This window comes from Phyllostomus discolor, chromosome 9 (genome assembly GCF_004126475.2).
Source record: "Phyllostomus discolor isolate MPI-MPIP mPhyDis1 chromosome 9, mPhyDis1.pri.v3, whole genome shotgun sequence".
Lineage (NCBI taxonomy): Eukaryota > Metazoa > Chordata > Mammalia > Chiroptera > Phyllostomidae > Phyllostomus > Phyllostomus discolor.
The window spans coordinates 92465406-92482235 of record NC_040911.2 but is presented as its reverse complement, the minus strand read 5'-3'; the positions used below and the strand labels follow the sequence as shown (position 1 = coordinate 92482235).

General features: G+C 47.4%; 1 protein-coding gene across 11 annotated transcripts in view; it reads left to right on the top strand.

Moving 5' to 3' along the window:
- The window catches only part of PTPRT (protein tyrosine phosphatase receptor type T), a 944823-nt gene that overhangs the window by 793917 nt on the left and 134076 nt on the right, over positions 1-16830 (top strand). For 7 of the 11 annotated variants that reach the window (XM_036009847.1, XM_028524785.2, XM_036009843.1 and 4 more), the window contains 2 exons: positions 8331-8466; positions 15525-15554. In XM_036009847.1, the coding sequence (XP_035865740.1) occupies positions 8331-8466; positions 15525-15554 (166 nt within the window). The remainder of the gene's footprint in view (positions 1-8330; positions 8467-15524; positions 15555-16830) is intronic. The other 4 variants (XM_036009848.1, XM_036009845.1, XM_036009846.1 and 1 more) reach the window with 1 other exon arrangement.

Sequence of the window (16830 nt, the reverse complement as noted above, 5' to 3'; positions counted from 1 at the left end):
ATAGAAAGCCCATGCTGGCCGTTGCCCATTTGGCCTCACATCCATCCTTTGCTCCCCCCCTGCAGCGCTGGACGCGCAGAGACCCCTGCAGGCTGTTTCTTGGGCTCCATGCCAATGGTGTCTGGCTTGGGCCAAGAGGAGACATGAATTGTGGAGCAAGAGGAAGGAGAAGGCATCCCCTCTGGGTCCTGATGACCCCACCACTACCCTTTGTCTCTCCAAAACGGGCAGAGTAATGGCTCATGACGCCACCCTCTAGGTTGCCTCACCATCCCCTCCTGAACCCCGGGTGCCAATTTTCTATAAGTTTGCTCGAGTTTAAGTGTTTGAAACAGCTTCCCTTTTCCCGGCTGCATGCTGACAGATGCAGAGCCTGCGCTGGCTTCTAGTGATTATTCCCTCCTTTAGTAAATGGTAATTTAAAAAAAAATCTAATTGCACCATTCAGCCTATATATTTTCCTGCATCAACATCACACTTACTTGTGTCAAATATTTGGAATCCACATCTTTCCATCAAAAAAAAAAAAAAAAACACAAAAAGCCAGCAACAGCATTTGTTTCTCCCCAGGCTTCTCGCGCCCCTCCTGCTCGCTTCCTTCTCATTCCCAGAGGCCGCCAGAGTCGCTCAGGACCGCAATTACAGATGCGCCGGGGGCCTTGGGCTGCAGTTTGTACAGTCTGGAGCCCTTCCTCTAATGAAGGACCCAGATGTTTTCCTACCAGCTTTTCTCCTATCTGGACTGCAGTTCCATCTTAAAAATAACCCACCATTCTGAGAATTCGCTTCTGGCAAGATCCAGAAGGGATTTGGTAGACGCCTGACTTTAGAAGAACCAGGAGTTGCCCAGCTTCCTCATCTTTTCCCAGTTGCTGGCTCTTGGCAAACCCCACTCCCACCCCCCCCTTCCCCCCCCCCCCCCCCCCATAATCAGAGAAGCCCTCGATGCTTCAAACCTTCACTGGCTCAGAGGCAGCAGCTCAGGCGCAGGCTTTCCAAGGTTCTCTGTGCTGGGGCGCAGATGCTTGCAGAGCCAGGGTAAAGGCAGAGTCTCTCCAACAAAAGGAGTCATTGAGTAGATGGGGTGAACTGCCAACACGGTAGGAATTGGGAATAGTACGCCCTTGGACAGCTAAGAGGCCACTGTGTGTTTTCAAGACTTCAGCTTTCAGGAGTCGTGTCCCTGAGAGCCGGCTCCTTTCCTTCCCATCAGCCATGATCATCAGCGTGGGTTATGCCTCCACCGGGATTTCCTTGGTTTTATCAATTGCAATTAGATGTTCTTTATCTGCAACTTCTATTTTTGCTTCGTATCTTTACAGGGGAAATTCTCTGAGGCAAAGCTATAGAAATGGGCCTGGAGCCAGCGAGGGCACTTTGAGAGTGAATCATTAGTCCCTTGTTGCCGAATTATGTTATTGCTGCCATTAAGTCATCCAGATGCGAGCCTGATACAGGCCTGGACGATGGGAGGAAAGTTAAATGAATCATTCGGGGGCCTCCACCTGCCTTCATCCTAAGGATTGGATGAACTCAGGCAGCAGTTTGCAAGGAAGCATTGCCCCAGCACCCACTGTGCACCCACAGTTTATTGACACCAACCCCCCCAACCCCCCCCCTCCCCGCTGCTCCCCTGGAACCAGTTCCAAGGTCATGCCATCATTAGACCACATGTGTGGGCAGTTCCTCAGGGTTCACTGGGCATTTCTGCCTCCGTTGTTACATCTGATCCTTAGAAAATGCCTGTGAACTTGGCATTTACTGCCTCTTTTACAAATGAGGGTATCAAATCACATTGTGGTTAACAGCTTTGATCAAGGTCACACAGTGAGTTAGTGATGGAGTCTAGATGCAGGCTCATGTATTTTTAATGCTAAACCCATCTCATAAAACCACAGCATCGTGAACCTCACAAAGGGTATTGGAGGCCAGGTAGTCTCTTCTGCTTGATGCAGAGCACGCTGAGTGCCCAGGCAGTGCCTTTCATTGTTGGCGACACACTTTCCTTTGTGAGTGACTTGGGGGTCTGGGGTAGATACCATGGGAGTCTCATGGCTCTAAGGATGACAGGGAGACTGTCTCTACCCAGAGCATGGGTGTCACGGGAATCGAGGTTGAGGTAGGAGACGGGGTCAATAGCATCCAAGAAGCCTGGGTCCAGGTGGATACTGAGTAGGCAGGTAAAGAGGGGGCTTGCTCTGAAACAGACTTGCGGACCATCACTGCTTTGTGCTCCCCTGCATCACAAGGCCACGGTGAAAAGGGCTGGGCGGGGGCGGGGCTGGATGGCACTTACACATGAAATCCCTTCCTTATGCTGGCCTCAAGTCTATCCCTGTCATTTCTACGCATTAGTAGTCCTGACCTTTAAAATTAAAGGGAACAAATCTACTCCATCTTTCACAATGGCCCTTTGACTTTGTGAAGGCTAGAATTAAGACTCATCTGAATTTCCCCTTCTCTAGGCTGAGAAGTCCTGATTCCGTCTTCCGTGCCTCCAGAGTCAATGATCTCTGGATTTTAGTGTGCATCTGAATCACCTAGAGACCTTGTTAAAGTAGATTCAATAGATCTGGAGTGGGGCCCCAGATTCTGCTTTTGTAGTAAGTCCCCAAGGGATGGTGTTACTTCTGGACCACACTTTGAGTGGCAAGGCTCTCGGCCTGTCTTTGTGTGCCCCGGAGGTCCCTCTTGGAGGCTGGGGTCCACAACTGCACAAGCTTCATCACAGGGGTCCGACCACTGCAGAGCAGAGCTGAGCAGCGTTGCCTTTGTTGGGTCCCAGGAGTTTGGGGGAAATGCAAACCATCATGTTGTCCGGTGATATGGAAGGAGGCAGTAGGGGAAACTGAACACAGTGACTGGCTCCTCCATATGGTGTGAATACTGAGATGGGGACAGACCTCAGGGCACAAAGAGCCACACCTTGGGCACCAGGTTTCCATGCCCGAGAGTGGACAAGTAGCACGTGGAAAGCCAGATGTGGACTCTGAGCTGCAGCTAGGAGGGGACCAGATTCTATGCCACAAGAGCTTTTGTGGAAAGTCAAAAGCAGGGGACAGCAACTGCTGTTCTGAGAGGACTGGCTCAGGCTTTGGGGCACTCAGAGCTCGGAGGGCCCAGCTGGCGGGGGGAGGAGGTCAGGCACGCAGCCTCATGTTAGAGACAGGAGCCCTCTGCCAGTGCCGGCTGGATTCACAAAACTGTTTTTGATGACTACATCACACAAGGGACTCGAATCCGGCCTTGAAGCTACGCAGTTGGATGAATCTACCACCTGGCGCCTCGCTGCCAGCTCTGACTTACCCGGACTGTTCTCAGGTTGGCTCCCAGTGGAGGGCCGAGAGGCCCTGCCTTCTCTCAGATCTCAGACTCCCAGTTCCTGCTTAGTAGACAGAAGTCACCCAGGGCTGGGGACAGAGCTTCGTAGGGACTGAGGACTGGTGCTAAGTTTGACTGACTGTCGTGAAAAGGGTGGGCTTAGGGCAAAAGGAATGCAGCTTCCATATTATTGAATGGTTTCTGATTCTGCCTCTCTGGAGAGCTCCCTAGGATTTCAGGCCAGTGAGTCAGGTGGCTGACCTTCTACATGAGCTCAGGGCTGGCATTTCCTTAACTACATCTCCATCACAGTGCTAAGGGGATGAGTCCTGCACATGGAATCCCAGCTCTGAAACTCACTGGTTAGATGCCTGGGACAAGTTACTTCACTGTTTTGTGAACACTTTTGATATATGTAAAAGAAAAAGGAGCTAATTCAAGCTCCTTCTGAGTCAAGTTGTATAATGATTAAATGACTTATTATACAAAAGTGCTTAGCACGTTGCTCGGCCCCCAGTAATGGATTAGTACTCTTAAGCTAGATTTTTAGAAAGCAGCAATTGAGTGCCTGTTTGATGAGAAGCTCGATGCCTGCCTGAGACAGCCGATCACATCACCAGGGGTCCCCATCATTACCCGACCTCATGTGCTTCCCTCAGTCCTAGCACAGGTGCTCCTCTGCCCCTGGGGCATTTATGATGTGAGCCCTGTGGACACTGCTGACTGCAGCAAGACCAGGACTGGCTTATCCTCTGCCCCTGTCCCTCTTATTTCCTCTCTGATACAGGAGCCACATGGGAATCCTGCCTGGCCTTTGATCCCAGAGCTATTGCCTCTATACCTGTATCCCCTTTGAACCCTGTTGGCACACTTCCTTTAGGACCAAGGCACAAACCCCCAGCAGCTGGAGCAAATGCCCTTAAGGAGATACCGAAGCAGAAGTTGGATGTGCCACGTCCCAGCGAATGCTCACAACCCTGTACCTGGAGCTGAGCTGGCCAGCCAAGCTTGGCTCCTCATAATAACTTTTCTGTATAGAGTCTGTGACATCAGCTCTGATGTCTGTTGGCTAAACTCATTGAATTTGTCCAAACCACTGGGCTGTTGACTTTGGGATGACCTCTCTGAATGTCTTGGATGCTCCTCTGTGACCCTCAAATGTGTCCCATTGCTGGTTCACAATCACCACTGAAGGTGCTTCTGTTTAGGAACATCTTAGGATGTATTTGGGAAAGGTTTACAGATACTCATCCAAGATCTCCACTTCCTCTGCACATGGAGCTTGATTCTACCCTAGAAGTAGTATTTGACACAGTTGATTTCTCCTTCCTTCTTGGAACTCTTCTATTGGCTCTGGGACACAACACTCTCCCAGTTGTTTTTCCTACCTGTCTGGCCATTTCTCCTCTGTCTCCTGTGCCACAGGCCCTCAAGCCTCTATCTAAGCCTGATCTCCTTTCATTCTTTTTGCTCCTGGTGACTTCATCAACCCCCAGCTTCAAGTACCATCTTCATATATTTGATTCACACATTTTTGCCTCTAGCTCAGACCTCTTTTTAGAGCTCCTACTTTTCTAGAGTATCTCTCGAGCTCAAATTGCCCCAAACACGCACATTTTTCCTCTAAAGCTATTCTTTTTCAATTGTTTCTTGAACCCATAAACAGCACCGTCATCCACTTTGTTAGGAAAACCAAAGAGCTGTGATCCTCTTCGGCAGTTCTCTCTCCCTTATTCCCATGTCCAGTCCATCAACAGGTTTTATTTATATCTAGTTCAGGTCATTTATCTCTCTTACTGCATCTTTCTGTCCCCACTGCCATTACCTGAGCGCAGCTGCTATCATCTCCCACCCACATGCCTGCAAAATCCATCTCCCCGGTCCACTTCGGCTTCACAGTGAAGCTGGAATGATGTGTTGGAAATACTGATCACACCACAGCATTGCCCTGTGGATAACACTCAGTGGTTTCTATGTTTCTGGGGACAAAGAACAAAAACACTCATTGCAGACTATACTGTCCCATGTGGACTGGCCAGCGCTGCCCCCTCCAGTTCCTCTCTCACCCTCATTCCACTACGTTTCTTTCATTTCCTGAATACACTGGGCCCCTCGCCCCATCACGCAGCCTTGGCCAGTGCTGTTTCTTCTGCTGCTGCCATGTGACCCTCTCACTCTCTCTTCCTTCAGTTACAGCCTGTCCTGTCCTCCCTGGGAGCGCACCCCACTGGCCACTTCCTCCCAGAAGTTATTCATTTCCCCACTATAACTTCCCAAACAGCATGTATCTCTTCCTTCTGCTCCTTAATAGAATTGAAAGCTTATTATTATTGATTCTTGCTTCATTAATCCTATCTCCTGAGCCCCACCCAACACTCATTGTGGGCTCTTTGAGGCCAGGAACTCTGTCTGTTTCGCCCCCCACTCTATCACCAAATGCCTGACATATAGCGGGTGCTGGTGATTATTCATTGAAGGAATGAATCTCATTAGACCAAGCCAATAACAGTGTTCCTGGGGAATTCGGATCCTCTCCAGGGCTCTTTTGCCTTTGTGCCCCTAGTCTCTAGAACAGAATCTCATAGCCCGCACTAAGTAAAGTTCCACTACGCCAGTGAGTGAATGCTGCAGAGCCAACACTTCCTTCAAGTCCAAATGCAAAGACCCTGACCGTGTTAAGGAAACTGTGGTCTGAGGTGCTCAGCCTCCTTCGTGTTCTGTCATGTCATACGTCTCAGGGACTAGACATATCTCAGAAACCTCATGTCCAAACTGGCATAGGGGCGCTGCAGGGGGACTACTGGGAACCAGCCCCAACTCTAGAACGTGAGCCCAGCCCTGCCAAACAGGTGGTTGGCTAATTCCCTCAGGAACTCTCTGGGCTCCAGATAAGTAGAGCATGCGCAGTAGATGGTCTTGGGGTTTGATGCCCTGGTTTTGCCTTTAGTGGGTGAGGGGAACTGGATAAAATCCCCCATCCATAAGTCCTTCCAAAAGAAGACTCTCAGACCCCACTGACAGCACAGTTTGGCACTCGGCCCCTGGGTGCTAAGGAGCAAATTAGTGAATGAAGCAAATAACTGTGGTTCACTTGCCTTTATGCCATCAGTAATCATCTGTTAACCAACAATTAGGAGGATGGAGGCCTGGGCTAGACACTGGCATTAGAGGAATATCGAGGACTCACTCTCTGCTCTTGAAGGCTTAGTGTTCTCACCAGGGAGACTTGACTGAGTAATCCCAGCTTGTCCAAGTTACAGGAGTGTCTGGGGCAAGCGCTCTGATGAAATAAACACCGACGCTCTCAAGGAAGAAGAGGGGATACATCATTGTGCCTGAGGGCTATTCTGAACCATCAGTGAGGTTGGGGGAATCAGAATCATAGCTTATGGGCATTAATGTCCCTTCAATTCAGCTGAGTTCTGTGAACACACGGCTAGAAAAGGAGAAACTCAATTTGGTTCCATGAGAACAAATGTATGTGGGCAGCGATGTCATCCCTTCAGCGAAACACTGAACAATGCAAACATTGAGGGAACACATATTACGAGCTAGGCTCTGGGCTAACAGGAGGAAGGAAAGATAAAGGAGGCATAACCTCACCCCCGAAGAGTTTGCAGATCAACTCTGGCGACAGATAGGGAAACAAATAATAATAACTAATAATAATAACTAGATAACTAATAATATTGGTTCATTAAGGTGTGTGCAAAGTGAAACAGAGAGTTGTCAGGCTGAGAGAAAGGAGAGGGACGGCCCCAGGAGCACAGGCAACCAGAGAAGATGTTGTCACTGATGAAGGATGAGCTGGTGCTGACGTAGCAGGAAAGTAGGCACGGGTCAGGAAGAGGATTCTGTGGAGTTAAGCAGGCACCGCTGGGAATAGGAAGAGCAGCAGGAGGAACTGACTCGGGGTGCTGGACACTCCCCAGCAGTGTTCACACAGGTGTCCGGAGCGCGCAGCTGCCTCTGCTCCCTGGTACGATGCATAAACAGGCAGAGCTCAGGCACTCTTCGTCTGCTTGCTGCTCCTATGGCATTAGCAAATCATCGCTTTGGGACAGGCGATTGAGGGACCAGGGGACCCGAAAGTTGAACGCAAGGTTTCTGACTATTGATGCCTAGACTGAGGGTCAGAAAACCTGTGGAATCCTGACTCTGACCTTTAGTGGCCTTGTGACCTTCAGCAAGTCCCCTTGGCTTTCTCACCTGCAAAATGGGAAGCTCGTCTCTACTTTTTAGAGTGTGTGTGAGGACTGAGCAAAGTGGGTCCATGAAATGTCCCGGCACAGGGCAGAGGACGGAGCTGCTGCTCGGCTCCCTGGACTTGAGTCAGCAACTTAGCATCTGGCAGAGTATGTATGTAGCATCAGCATTAAACCCAAAAACTAGAGTCAGTCAGATATAAGTGGGTTTTTTTTTTTAATGTAAGGCAGTTCCTTTTACAACACTGAATTTCTGCCCTACCATTTTGTTCATATAAAACACAAAACAAACCTTTGTTTTTATCTTTGTAAATCCAGTGATTTTAGTTGTATTACCTTAACATAAAGCTGTTGTTTTCACCATTTATCTGAAAGGATGAAGTAGGGTTTGGAGTAATTTCATGAACCCAAGAATTGAACTGTAATTCCATGGTTTGATCCTGGAGGTAAAGCAGAGTGAGGGACAAAATCCTCCAACTGAGGACAAGGGTGACTGGTCAGATGTCCCAGCACAGCGGTTGTGTAACCTTGGGGGACTCAATTGCCCTGAATCTCCCTTTACACATTTGCAAACAAACAAACAAACAAACAAAAAAGGACATAAGAATAATCCCAACCTCATGAAGGCTTAATCATCCTCAGAAGGTTAAAAACTGGGACAATGTGTGTGATACCCTTAGCACAGTGCCTGGCACATAGTTAGCTCTCAATAAATATAAGCTGTTCTCATTACCATTATTATTGTCTAGCCACATGTAGGATGAGCCTTTTCAATATCTTCCTCCACCTCCTTTCTTCTCCAAGGTGCCTCCACCCAGAACTCTAACACCGTGGAGCCAGAGAAGCAGGTGGACAACACCGTGAAGATGGCTGGAGTGATCGCTGGCCTCCTCATGTTCATCATCATCCTCTTGGGCGTGATGCTCACCATCAAAAGGAGGTGAGTCCAGGTCGCTGCCCTGCCGCCCGCGGTGACTCCAGGGCCCCCACACTGACGTGTGGCCAGGTCGTTGCTGTGTTGTTCTCTTTCGGGCAAGGACCTACTGCTGTGATTGTCAGGGTCCTGGAATACATGGGCCAGCTGTGGTTCATTTTGTTGGTGACTGCAGGACACGTGCCACCGGCTTGGCGGGTGGCTCTGAGATGGTCAGTTTCTTATGCGCTAGTGATCCCTCTGCTTCAGCCACCTGGCTGTGCCCTGGGGTGCTTTGTGTCAGGAAGTGAGTCTTCTCTGATTTAACTGTTCTGTTGTGATGCGTCACCTCACCAAGATAACCAGGGAGCCCCAGGGACACAGGTGGGCTCAGAAATACAGATGTAGGAAAGTAATGCTTCAGCCTTCTCGTCTCCTCTCAGCCCTGACTTCCCTTTGGTCCAGTAGCAGCAGTCCTGGCCGCCTGCTGTGTGGCAGGGAGAAGGCTTCCAATGGTGCCATGGTCTCCAGGGGAAGATCCTCCCTACTCTGTGTCCCATAACACCTTTCCAGCTGGATCGGTGCTGCCGGCCACCCTCTACAGATGTCTCTCTGGGCAGTTCTGGTCACCTAACCCTGTTTTCTCATGTGGCATATTTCCCCTAAACTGTGTGGTCATGAAACCAGGGTACAGATTCCTCCCTGAACCCCAAGGTTCACTACACTGCTGTCTTCTGTTTACCAGACACTCTGAAGCCTTGAGGATAACATAGGGGAGTTGCAGAGAGGGAAAGCTGATGAACGTCAGCCATCGCTGTCCCTACTGTGCACTGGTTTTTCCCCTAAACAGAGAGTCCCCCTATCTACCTCTGCTTAGCCCCCAGCCTGGCACCAGGTTTCCACACCTACTGGTCACTTCACATCTTCTCAGTTTCAACACCATGGTTCCAACCTTGGCCTCCACTCCCCAAGTCTGCCAGAGCAAAAACATGGATCTACATTTTAATAATATGTGCTGCAATGTGCCCTGCCCCCCCCCCACTTTAAGAGACTTTTATGGTATTAAACAAACTGCTTACACCTCCATCTGAAGCTCTGGGTTTGGTTCTTCAGAGTCCAGGGTGAGCCCAGCAACAAGGACCTGGGACTTGGTTCTACTTATAGAATTAAAGAGTGCTCCTGAAATTTGTTCCCCACCAAAACAAAGGGACAGAATGCCCCAAAGACAATGCCCAGCTTCTACATAACGGGTCATGTGAATATATAAATGCAGAAAGTTAAACAAAAAGAATAATCATGTCCCATTTTCAGCCACCAGTGAGTCAGAAATATACTGTGGTTCCCACTACACACACAGGCAGCTGTCTCTTAGCCATTTGGCCTCCAGATGTCCCTGTGTCTCTGATGGTCTGTTCCGAGTCAACCAGTGCCCTCTACGGCCAGGATGTCTTATTGACAGGACCTTGTCCTTTCTTGAAACCTTTGGTCAAACAGGGCCACTCTCTTCCTCAGGCTCCCAAGAAGAATGACTAAAGAGTTCAAGTTCTCCTCCAGCTTCTGACTTTGTGGCTAGAGAGGTTATAGGGAAGGGAAGGCACTCTGTTACTACTGGGGAGCAAGAGCCCCCAAAGGGTTAAGAACAGCACTGCATTGTCATATTGTCACCATCACCCATAAAATGTGGCCACATGGACTGTCTCAGTGACATGTCAGCTGCTCTTAGATGAGGTCGAACAAGGGGTTTTGATTTCTCTGGGGGCAGTAAGCACTTGGCATGTATGAGATCATTGTCATGTGTCTCAGAATCACAGGCACTTGGAGGCAGAGGTGAGTCTGGGATTGTCTACCTGGAAAGAGAAACCAGTCTGATAGAACTGCGTCCCTATTTGGTAGACCTGCAGTGTTCCCATTCTTTGCCACTGATTTGTAAGTCAGATACGCTCTTCCAATTTTGCTCTTTCTAAAGCCTGGCTTAACCCATGTCACCATCGTTTGTGAGCTTGCGGAGAAATTTCACTTCCTTCTCAACAGCTATTTCTGAAGTGTGTGACTTGTCGGGAGGGAGGAAAGGGCTTTCTGTCTCAAGGGTGGAAGCAAGCGTAGAGGGAGTCGTGGGCTTTTAACCTCTTCTGGGCATCTTCACCTCTCACCTCTGTCGGAATCATCCAGCAGACCCAACCAACAGGTATCACGTGATCACCACGTCTCCCCGAGAGGCACGTCCCAGGAGCTGCACAGTGGGCAGAGAGGTCGGGAGTTTGCTAATCAGTGTTTACATAAACAGTATCTTTTGATACTTGAGAAAATACAACATTTTGCTGAACTAGTTGATAATAATGTACAGATGGGTATAGGCAAAGGACACGGAAAGAGAGGAGAGGAGAAAGCTAAAGGGGGGAAACAGAGAAATTAAGCCTAGGCCTGCACTCTGTCTTCTCATGTCTAGAGATGCCCAAAGGCAGGTGAAGGGCTTGGTGGTGGCCTCCTTTGCCTCTTACGGGGAAAAATTCATTGGTTGATTGCATCTGTCACCAACTTACTGCCGGCCAGAGCACTGTCCACAACTCCCTAAAGGAAGTGTTATGAAAGGAAAAGAAACCCCCAAATAATAGGCAAATTATCACAGCTCTGGATTCTATATTAGCACCTCTTCAGTACCATCACGATCCACAGTTAGTTCTGGGTCCAGGAGCTCTCAGAAGTCGAACACCTGCCACACCCCCTGCGCCGGCCTGATCCGTGGCTTCTCCCTGACCTCCGCAGACACGGGCATGGCGCCGCCTGTTTTCCCTGCTCCTAGTGGATCCAGCTGGTTCTAAGTCTTCACTGAAGCTGCGTCCACATGTTTCCAGGACACATAAGATGCCTCTAGCTTTTTCCCATGAAGTGTTCATCCTCATTGGCCTTAGGGTTTCTTTGTCACTCTCCAAAGAGAGTTTTCCTCTTGCTGTGGTGGTTGTTGTTTTGTGATACTGAACTAGAAAGCAGTCAGAGAATGGGGTAGAGGTACAGAAGACCAAAGGAAGGACTTAATGAAAGAAGCTAAATCAATTTACCTTCAAAACAAAAGGGGAAAAAGAGAGGAGAGGAGAGAGGGAGTTGTTGGTTGGTTGTTTTATAACGGGTAGGGGGGATCTTGAGAAAGGAAAGGTTGCAGAAAGAGATATGAGATGGTGGGTGAATCAAACAGGATTCCCTTACAGTTTACAAAAGATGCACATTAAAGTTTGCAATTCTTTTTGTAGTACCTTTGGCTGTTTGGACCAGGCTTCTTTTCAAGTGAGACTATGCAGAATCAGGGCTACATGGAGACACACAGGATGAGTATCTCCATGTAGACGAGTGTGGGGGGGTGTGGGCTAGATGGACAGGCAGATGGATAGATTATTTAGTGGGCAGATAAATAGATATTTGGATGGAAGGAGGGAGAGCGGAAGGGATAGGTAGACAGATGGATGAATGGACGGACAGATGGGTGGATGGATGGATGGCTTTACATACCAGATAGATTGGTAGATGGTCAATTGGATAGTTAAATAGACAACTTAGTCTTGTTTAAATGGTACAGAACAAAAAAGAGAATCTGTGTCTCAAGTCTGTCTTGCAAGCCAGCTGAAAAGAAGATTTTGTGGTATGTGATTTATTACATTGGGGGCCGGGGTGTTTTTGTTTCCTAAGCACAGCTGTCTTCCTGCTCAGGATGTTTGGTCTCAGGCTATTTCTCGCAATATCACTGTATCCTTATAAATTTAGACTTTCAGTAAGTCTCCTTCAGGCCTTAGAGAAAACACATATGTATTCTGTGTTTGAGCCACAGAATAAAGAACTTTAATCCCTGACCCAGAAGGCCTTGTAATTTAATTGGGAAAAGGTACTCAATTAATAAAAGCTTGTCAGTTGTCAACCTTCTGAGTCGCCTTAAAGCTGGGTCAGGACAGCACTGGCTTTTGGTACCAAACAGGGTAACTCAGAAGAGCCCCCTGGAAGTGGTGATTGGAAGGTTCAGGAAGCATGCTGTCACGAGGAGGCAGCCCAGGCAGAGGTGGATCCTGAAGACTGACAACATACAGCCAGAGGGTCCAGAATGGTGGGTGCAGCTGGGGCTGCTGACAGTGATGAAAGCCGGGCTCAGGATAGAGGTTTGGCAATGGGTCCAAAAATCACAGAGCTGTAGACCTGGTGAAGTGACCTCTCAGAGCCTGAGAGTCCTCAGATAAAAATGAGTACAGCTCCATGGGTTGTGTGTGGGATTAAGAGAGATAAATATGTGTCATCTCAATGCCTGACCCACTGTATTGTTGAGCACACATCTGTTTTCTTCCTTTCCCAAAGGCAGCACAGGCCAGTGGTCAAGAACATGAGTTTACAGCCATGTTCCCATCAAATCCAGTTACTGAGTGGTCTTAGGCAAGATATTTACCCTTCTTTGCCTTGGTTTCCTCCTCTGTAAAGTGGGGATGATGATAATACTTATATGTCAGGCTGTTTGTGAGGAAAACAATGCCTGACTATGTAGTAGTGCTACATAAATATTTATTTCTATTTTATTACTATTTTAACATTCCTAAAGAAATGCACATTTTGTTTTTGGCCACCAGAGTGAGAAACAGCAAACCTCGTGTTTGTGGATAAGGTGGAGGCATAAAATCCTCTTTATTGAGCCCTACTATATTTTAAGTATTTAGATTAATATCACCTAATGTTACTTTAGATTAATACAACATATACTCATAATGCTTTATAAATCATCCATAATGTGAATGTAATTTAGAGTAATTTGATCTAATGTTAATGCCCTCAATGACTCTCAGAAATAGGCCATTATTGTCCCTAAGCTTGAGATGGGGAAACTAAGATGCAGAACTCTTGCTCAAGGTCATCGGGTAGCAAGTGGTGGTACTGGTATGCTAGGGCTAGGGCACATCACATCTCCCCTCCTCAAAGCTGTTGAAGCTGGTAGTTATCCGTGCCACTTGCCTGTAGGTGGATCAGAAAACAGAGGTCCAGGAGAATGAATCAGCTTGCCCACAATGTCACAGTGAGCAAGTGAACTTGCTCAGAACCCTGGTCTCTCGATGCTCAGCCCAGTGTCCTTGACAATATGGAGAACACAGGTGTCTGTTAGTCTTCATTAAATGGATCATGAGTTTTCTGCTCTTGAAGAATCCCATTTCCAGGCACTGGGCCACGGAGCCAGCAATGAAGAAGAGGGAGGGTCTTACAGTGCCAACCTCTGGGGTCGGTGAAGGAGATTTGATGACTTGCAAGGACTCTCCCAATCCCCACCCATCATGGTTGGGAATTCTTCACCCCCTTCACCCTCATCCAGGGCCTCTGTTCATTGACCAGTTTTATGAGTGACAAGATCTTGCTTCGCTGTGGTTCATTTTCCCCAGCTCAGCATCCCAAGGAGGCACAGGGCTTCCCTTCTGCCACGGCTTCTTGGCTTTGAGTCAGTTTCCTTCTATAGCTGTAAAGCTGGGCTCTCGTGGATAAGTGAGAGAAAGCCTAGAAGTGGCCCTGAGTGGGGATCTTTGGCCACATCCTACTTGAGAGGGGAAATATGAGGCCCTGAGGACATGTCCCCACTTTGCAGATAGAAAGACTGTGTCTTCTGGTGCCAAACAAATGGGATGATGTTTGCAATTGACCAGATAAGAGGGAAGAAAACCATTGTTGCCTACTCAGACGGATATTTGAGAGCCTGAATTATTCAGCAGTTTTTCTCTATCTGCAAATTTAACAGTTATTGTCAGTGTAACTAAGTCTACCAAATAAAAGCAGGCTTACTTACTTTCCTACAAAATATGAAGTTTAACTAAGGGAATATTAGGGACTTATTTGAGTTCTTGTTCAGAAGCCAGGAGCTAGAAGGGATATCAGAAGGAGATTACAGGCATTGCTTTTTTTTAATTCTTATTCATCTGAATACCTAAATGAACCTCTAATTTATGAAATAGACAAAACGGAGGATCTCTGGGTTTGGCAGAGTAGGAGACCTGCAGCCCTCCCCCATTACAGTGAGAGTGTTCTGCGGAACCCCTGGGTTCCTGGAGACACAGTTTGGAAAACACTGATCTAGCTCAGCTCATCTGAGGATGAGATGAGGGAATGAAGGCACAGAGAGTTCATTCAGGTTGTAGACTCTTCAGACGAAAGACTGGAATTCCTCTCTGTTAGTGCTGTGCTTTTTCCTGAGTTTGAATTTTGCCCTGGTTATCTACTGATGTGTAAGCAACTACTCCCTGAAATTTAATGGCTTAAAAAATAAGCTTCAGACTGGCTGGATAGCTCTTTGTCTTCATGCAGCCTCAGGGCCTTTCTCTGTAGCCTGTCCACATGGTCTCTCCCGCATAACAACTTTGGGATACTTAAACTTCATACAGGGACACCCAGGGTCCAAGTGAGAGTTGCAAAGACCCAGACAGAGCTGCAAGACTTCTTCTTGATCTATTCTAAAAAGTCCCCAAAGGTAACTGCCATTCCATTCTGTTGGCCAGATGGGGCCTGCCCTGGTTCAGTGCGGGAGGACACTACACATAGGCATGGCTGCTGGCAAGTGTGGATCACTGGGGGCCATCGAGGATGCTGGCTACATGATCCCCTTGCCCTGGCATTACCTACTAAATAGAGACTGATGTAACAGAGAAGACAGAAATCATTACGGTTTTTCTTAGGTCATAGGAGCACTGTCATGTGCATGAGTGACAGACTATCACTGGAAGGCCACAGATATTTGACCCAAGACCAAAAAGTCCTAATTAATGATGCTAGTTTGAGTTGACCCTAAGAAAGAACCTTCAAACAGCTAACACAGTCAGCATGAGATGTGGCTTCCTCTGTGTGACTAGTGAGTTTCTCCATCATAGGAGAGGTCTCTCACTTTTTCTGCCAATGAAAGTACCTGATTCTCAGCAAAGATGACCTAGTAGAGAAACACGCATCTCCTTGAGCTTAGGGATGCTGAAATACTATGTGCATTTCTAACAATCAAGATTTCATATAAATCTAATTCTTGTTTATTTGTCTTTTCTTTTTCCCCCTTTTTGGACATTTCCTTCATCTGACTGCCCATCAATATATAGAAGAAATGCTTATTCCTACTCCTATTACTTGTAAGTATCGACCCGGGGTTAACTTTGCTTCGTGCCCTGTAAGGGGACCTGTGGCATGCATTTCCTGCACCAACCAAGTGTCTGTTGGTTTCTCATACTCACTCCCGTCTGAGTCATCTGTAGCCCCAGCTTTTATTTTGTGTAGATGTCCTCCATTTGAAAATGCACTCTCATTGTTCGTGTCCATTATGTTTCTGCCACCTTCAATTTTTCCCCCCTATTTTTGGAGATGTGAAAGGCTGTTTCTCCTCTGTCATTATAATTTCTAGTTAGAAATTCTCCATATTCCAGCAAGAGGTCAACCAAATCCTCCTGCAAAACTTGTACACATAAACCAGAGAACCTCAGATCTCAGCAACTACAGAGTCCATATGTGTCTGCTTGGGGGATTGGAGGCCATAGGGGCTTAAAGGTTAGAAAGAGATTCATTGACTATTTCCACTATTTTAGAAAGTATACAGGGCATCATGACTTTATCTAGAAATAGCTTCACAGGTGGCATCCAGGGTCTTTGCTTTGGGCTAGAAGTATCTCCGTTTGGTGTTAGCATTAGTGATCTCATACCATCGATGCATTTTGTTGGCTAATTGCCTGTCAGCTTTTTATTGCACTTTCTAAATAAAGATGATGCTTTTTTCTCATAATTAAACCAGACATTTTCAAAACAGAGTAAAGGAGAACAACTCCATAAATAGACCCTTGGTAATGTAAAGTAAGAAAACCACTGAATCAGTCTCATATTCTTAATATACATTTTCCACACTTGAAAACCGAGGTCCAAAGAGGCATATGAAATCACACATTTAGTCTTCAAAAGTGTGGGGTTAAAATTCAGAATGTCCGGCTCCTGGTAAAGTGTAATATATTACCTACCCATCATCCCATGTTGTCCTCCACCCCTGGAAACCCAGCCTTGTGTGAGAGGCCATGTCTGGCAGTGATCACCTGCTGAAGCCTTCACAGATGCAGACAGAGCTAGCCGAAGCCTCTTCCATCCCCTCTGATCAGTTCTTAGTCCACAGGTCAGTAGGCCCAGGCAAGGAGCAGATAAGATTCAGATACCACTACCCTATGTTATATAGAAATCAATGGAACCCCACCACCAATGCTGGAAGTACCAGGGAACTTGCTTCATTTGCTCTTTCATTCCTTTGACCACTAGGCATTGAACATGCACATTCTGTTCCAGACACTGGTTGGAGAGATGACCAGGACTTTGAGCTTCACCTTAAAGGTGCTCGAGTCTACCTGAGAGACCAGCATAAAATCTAATACT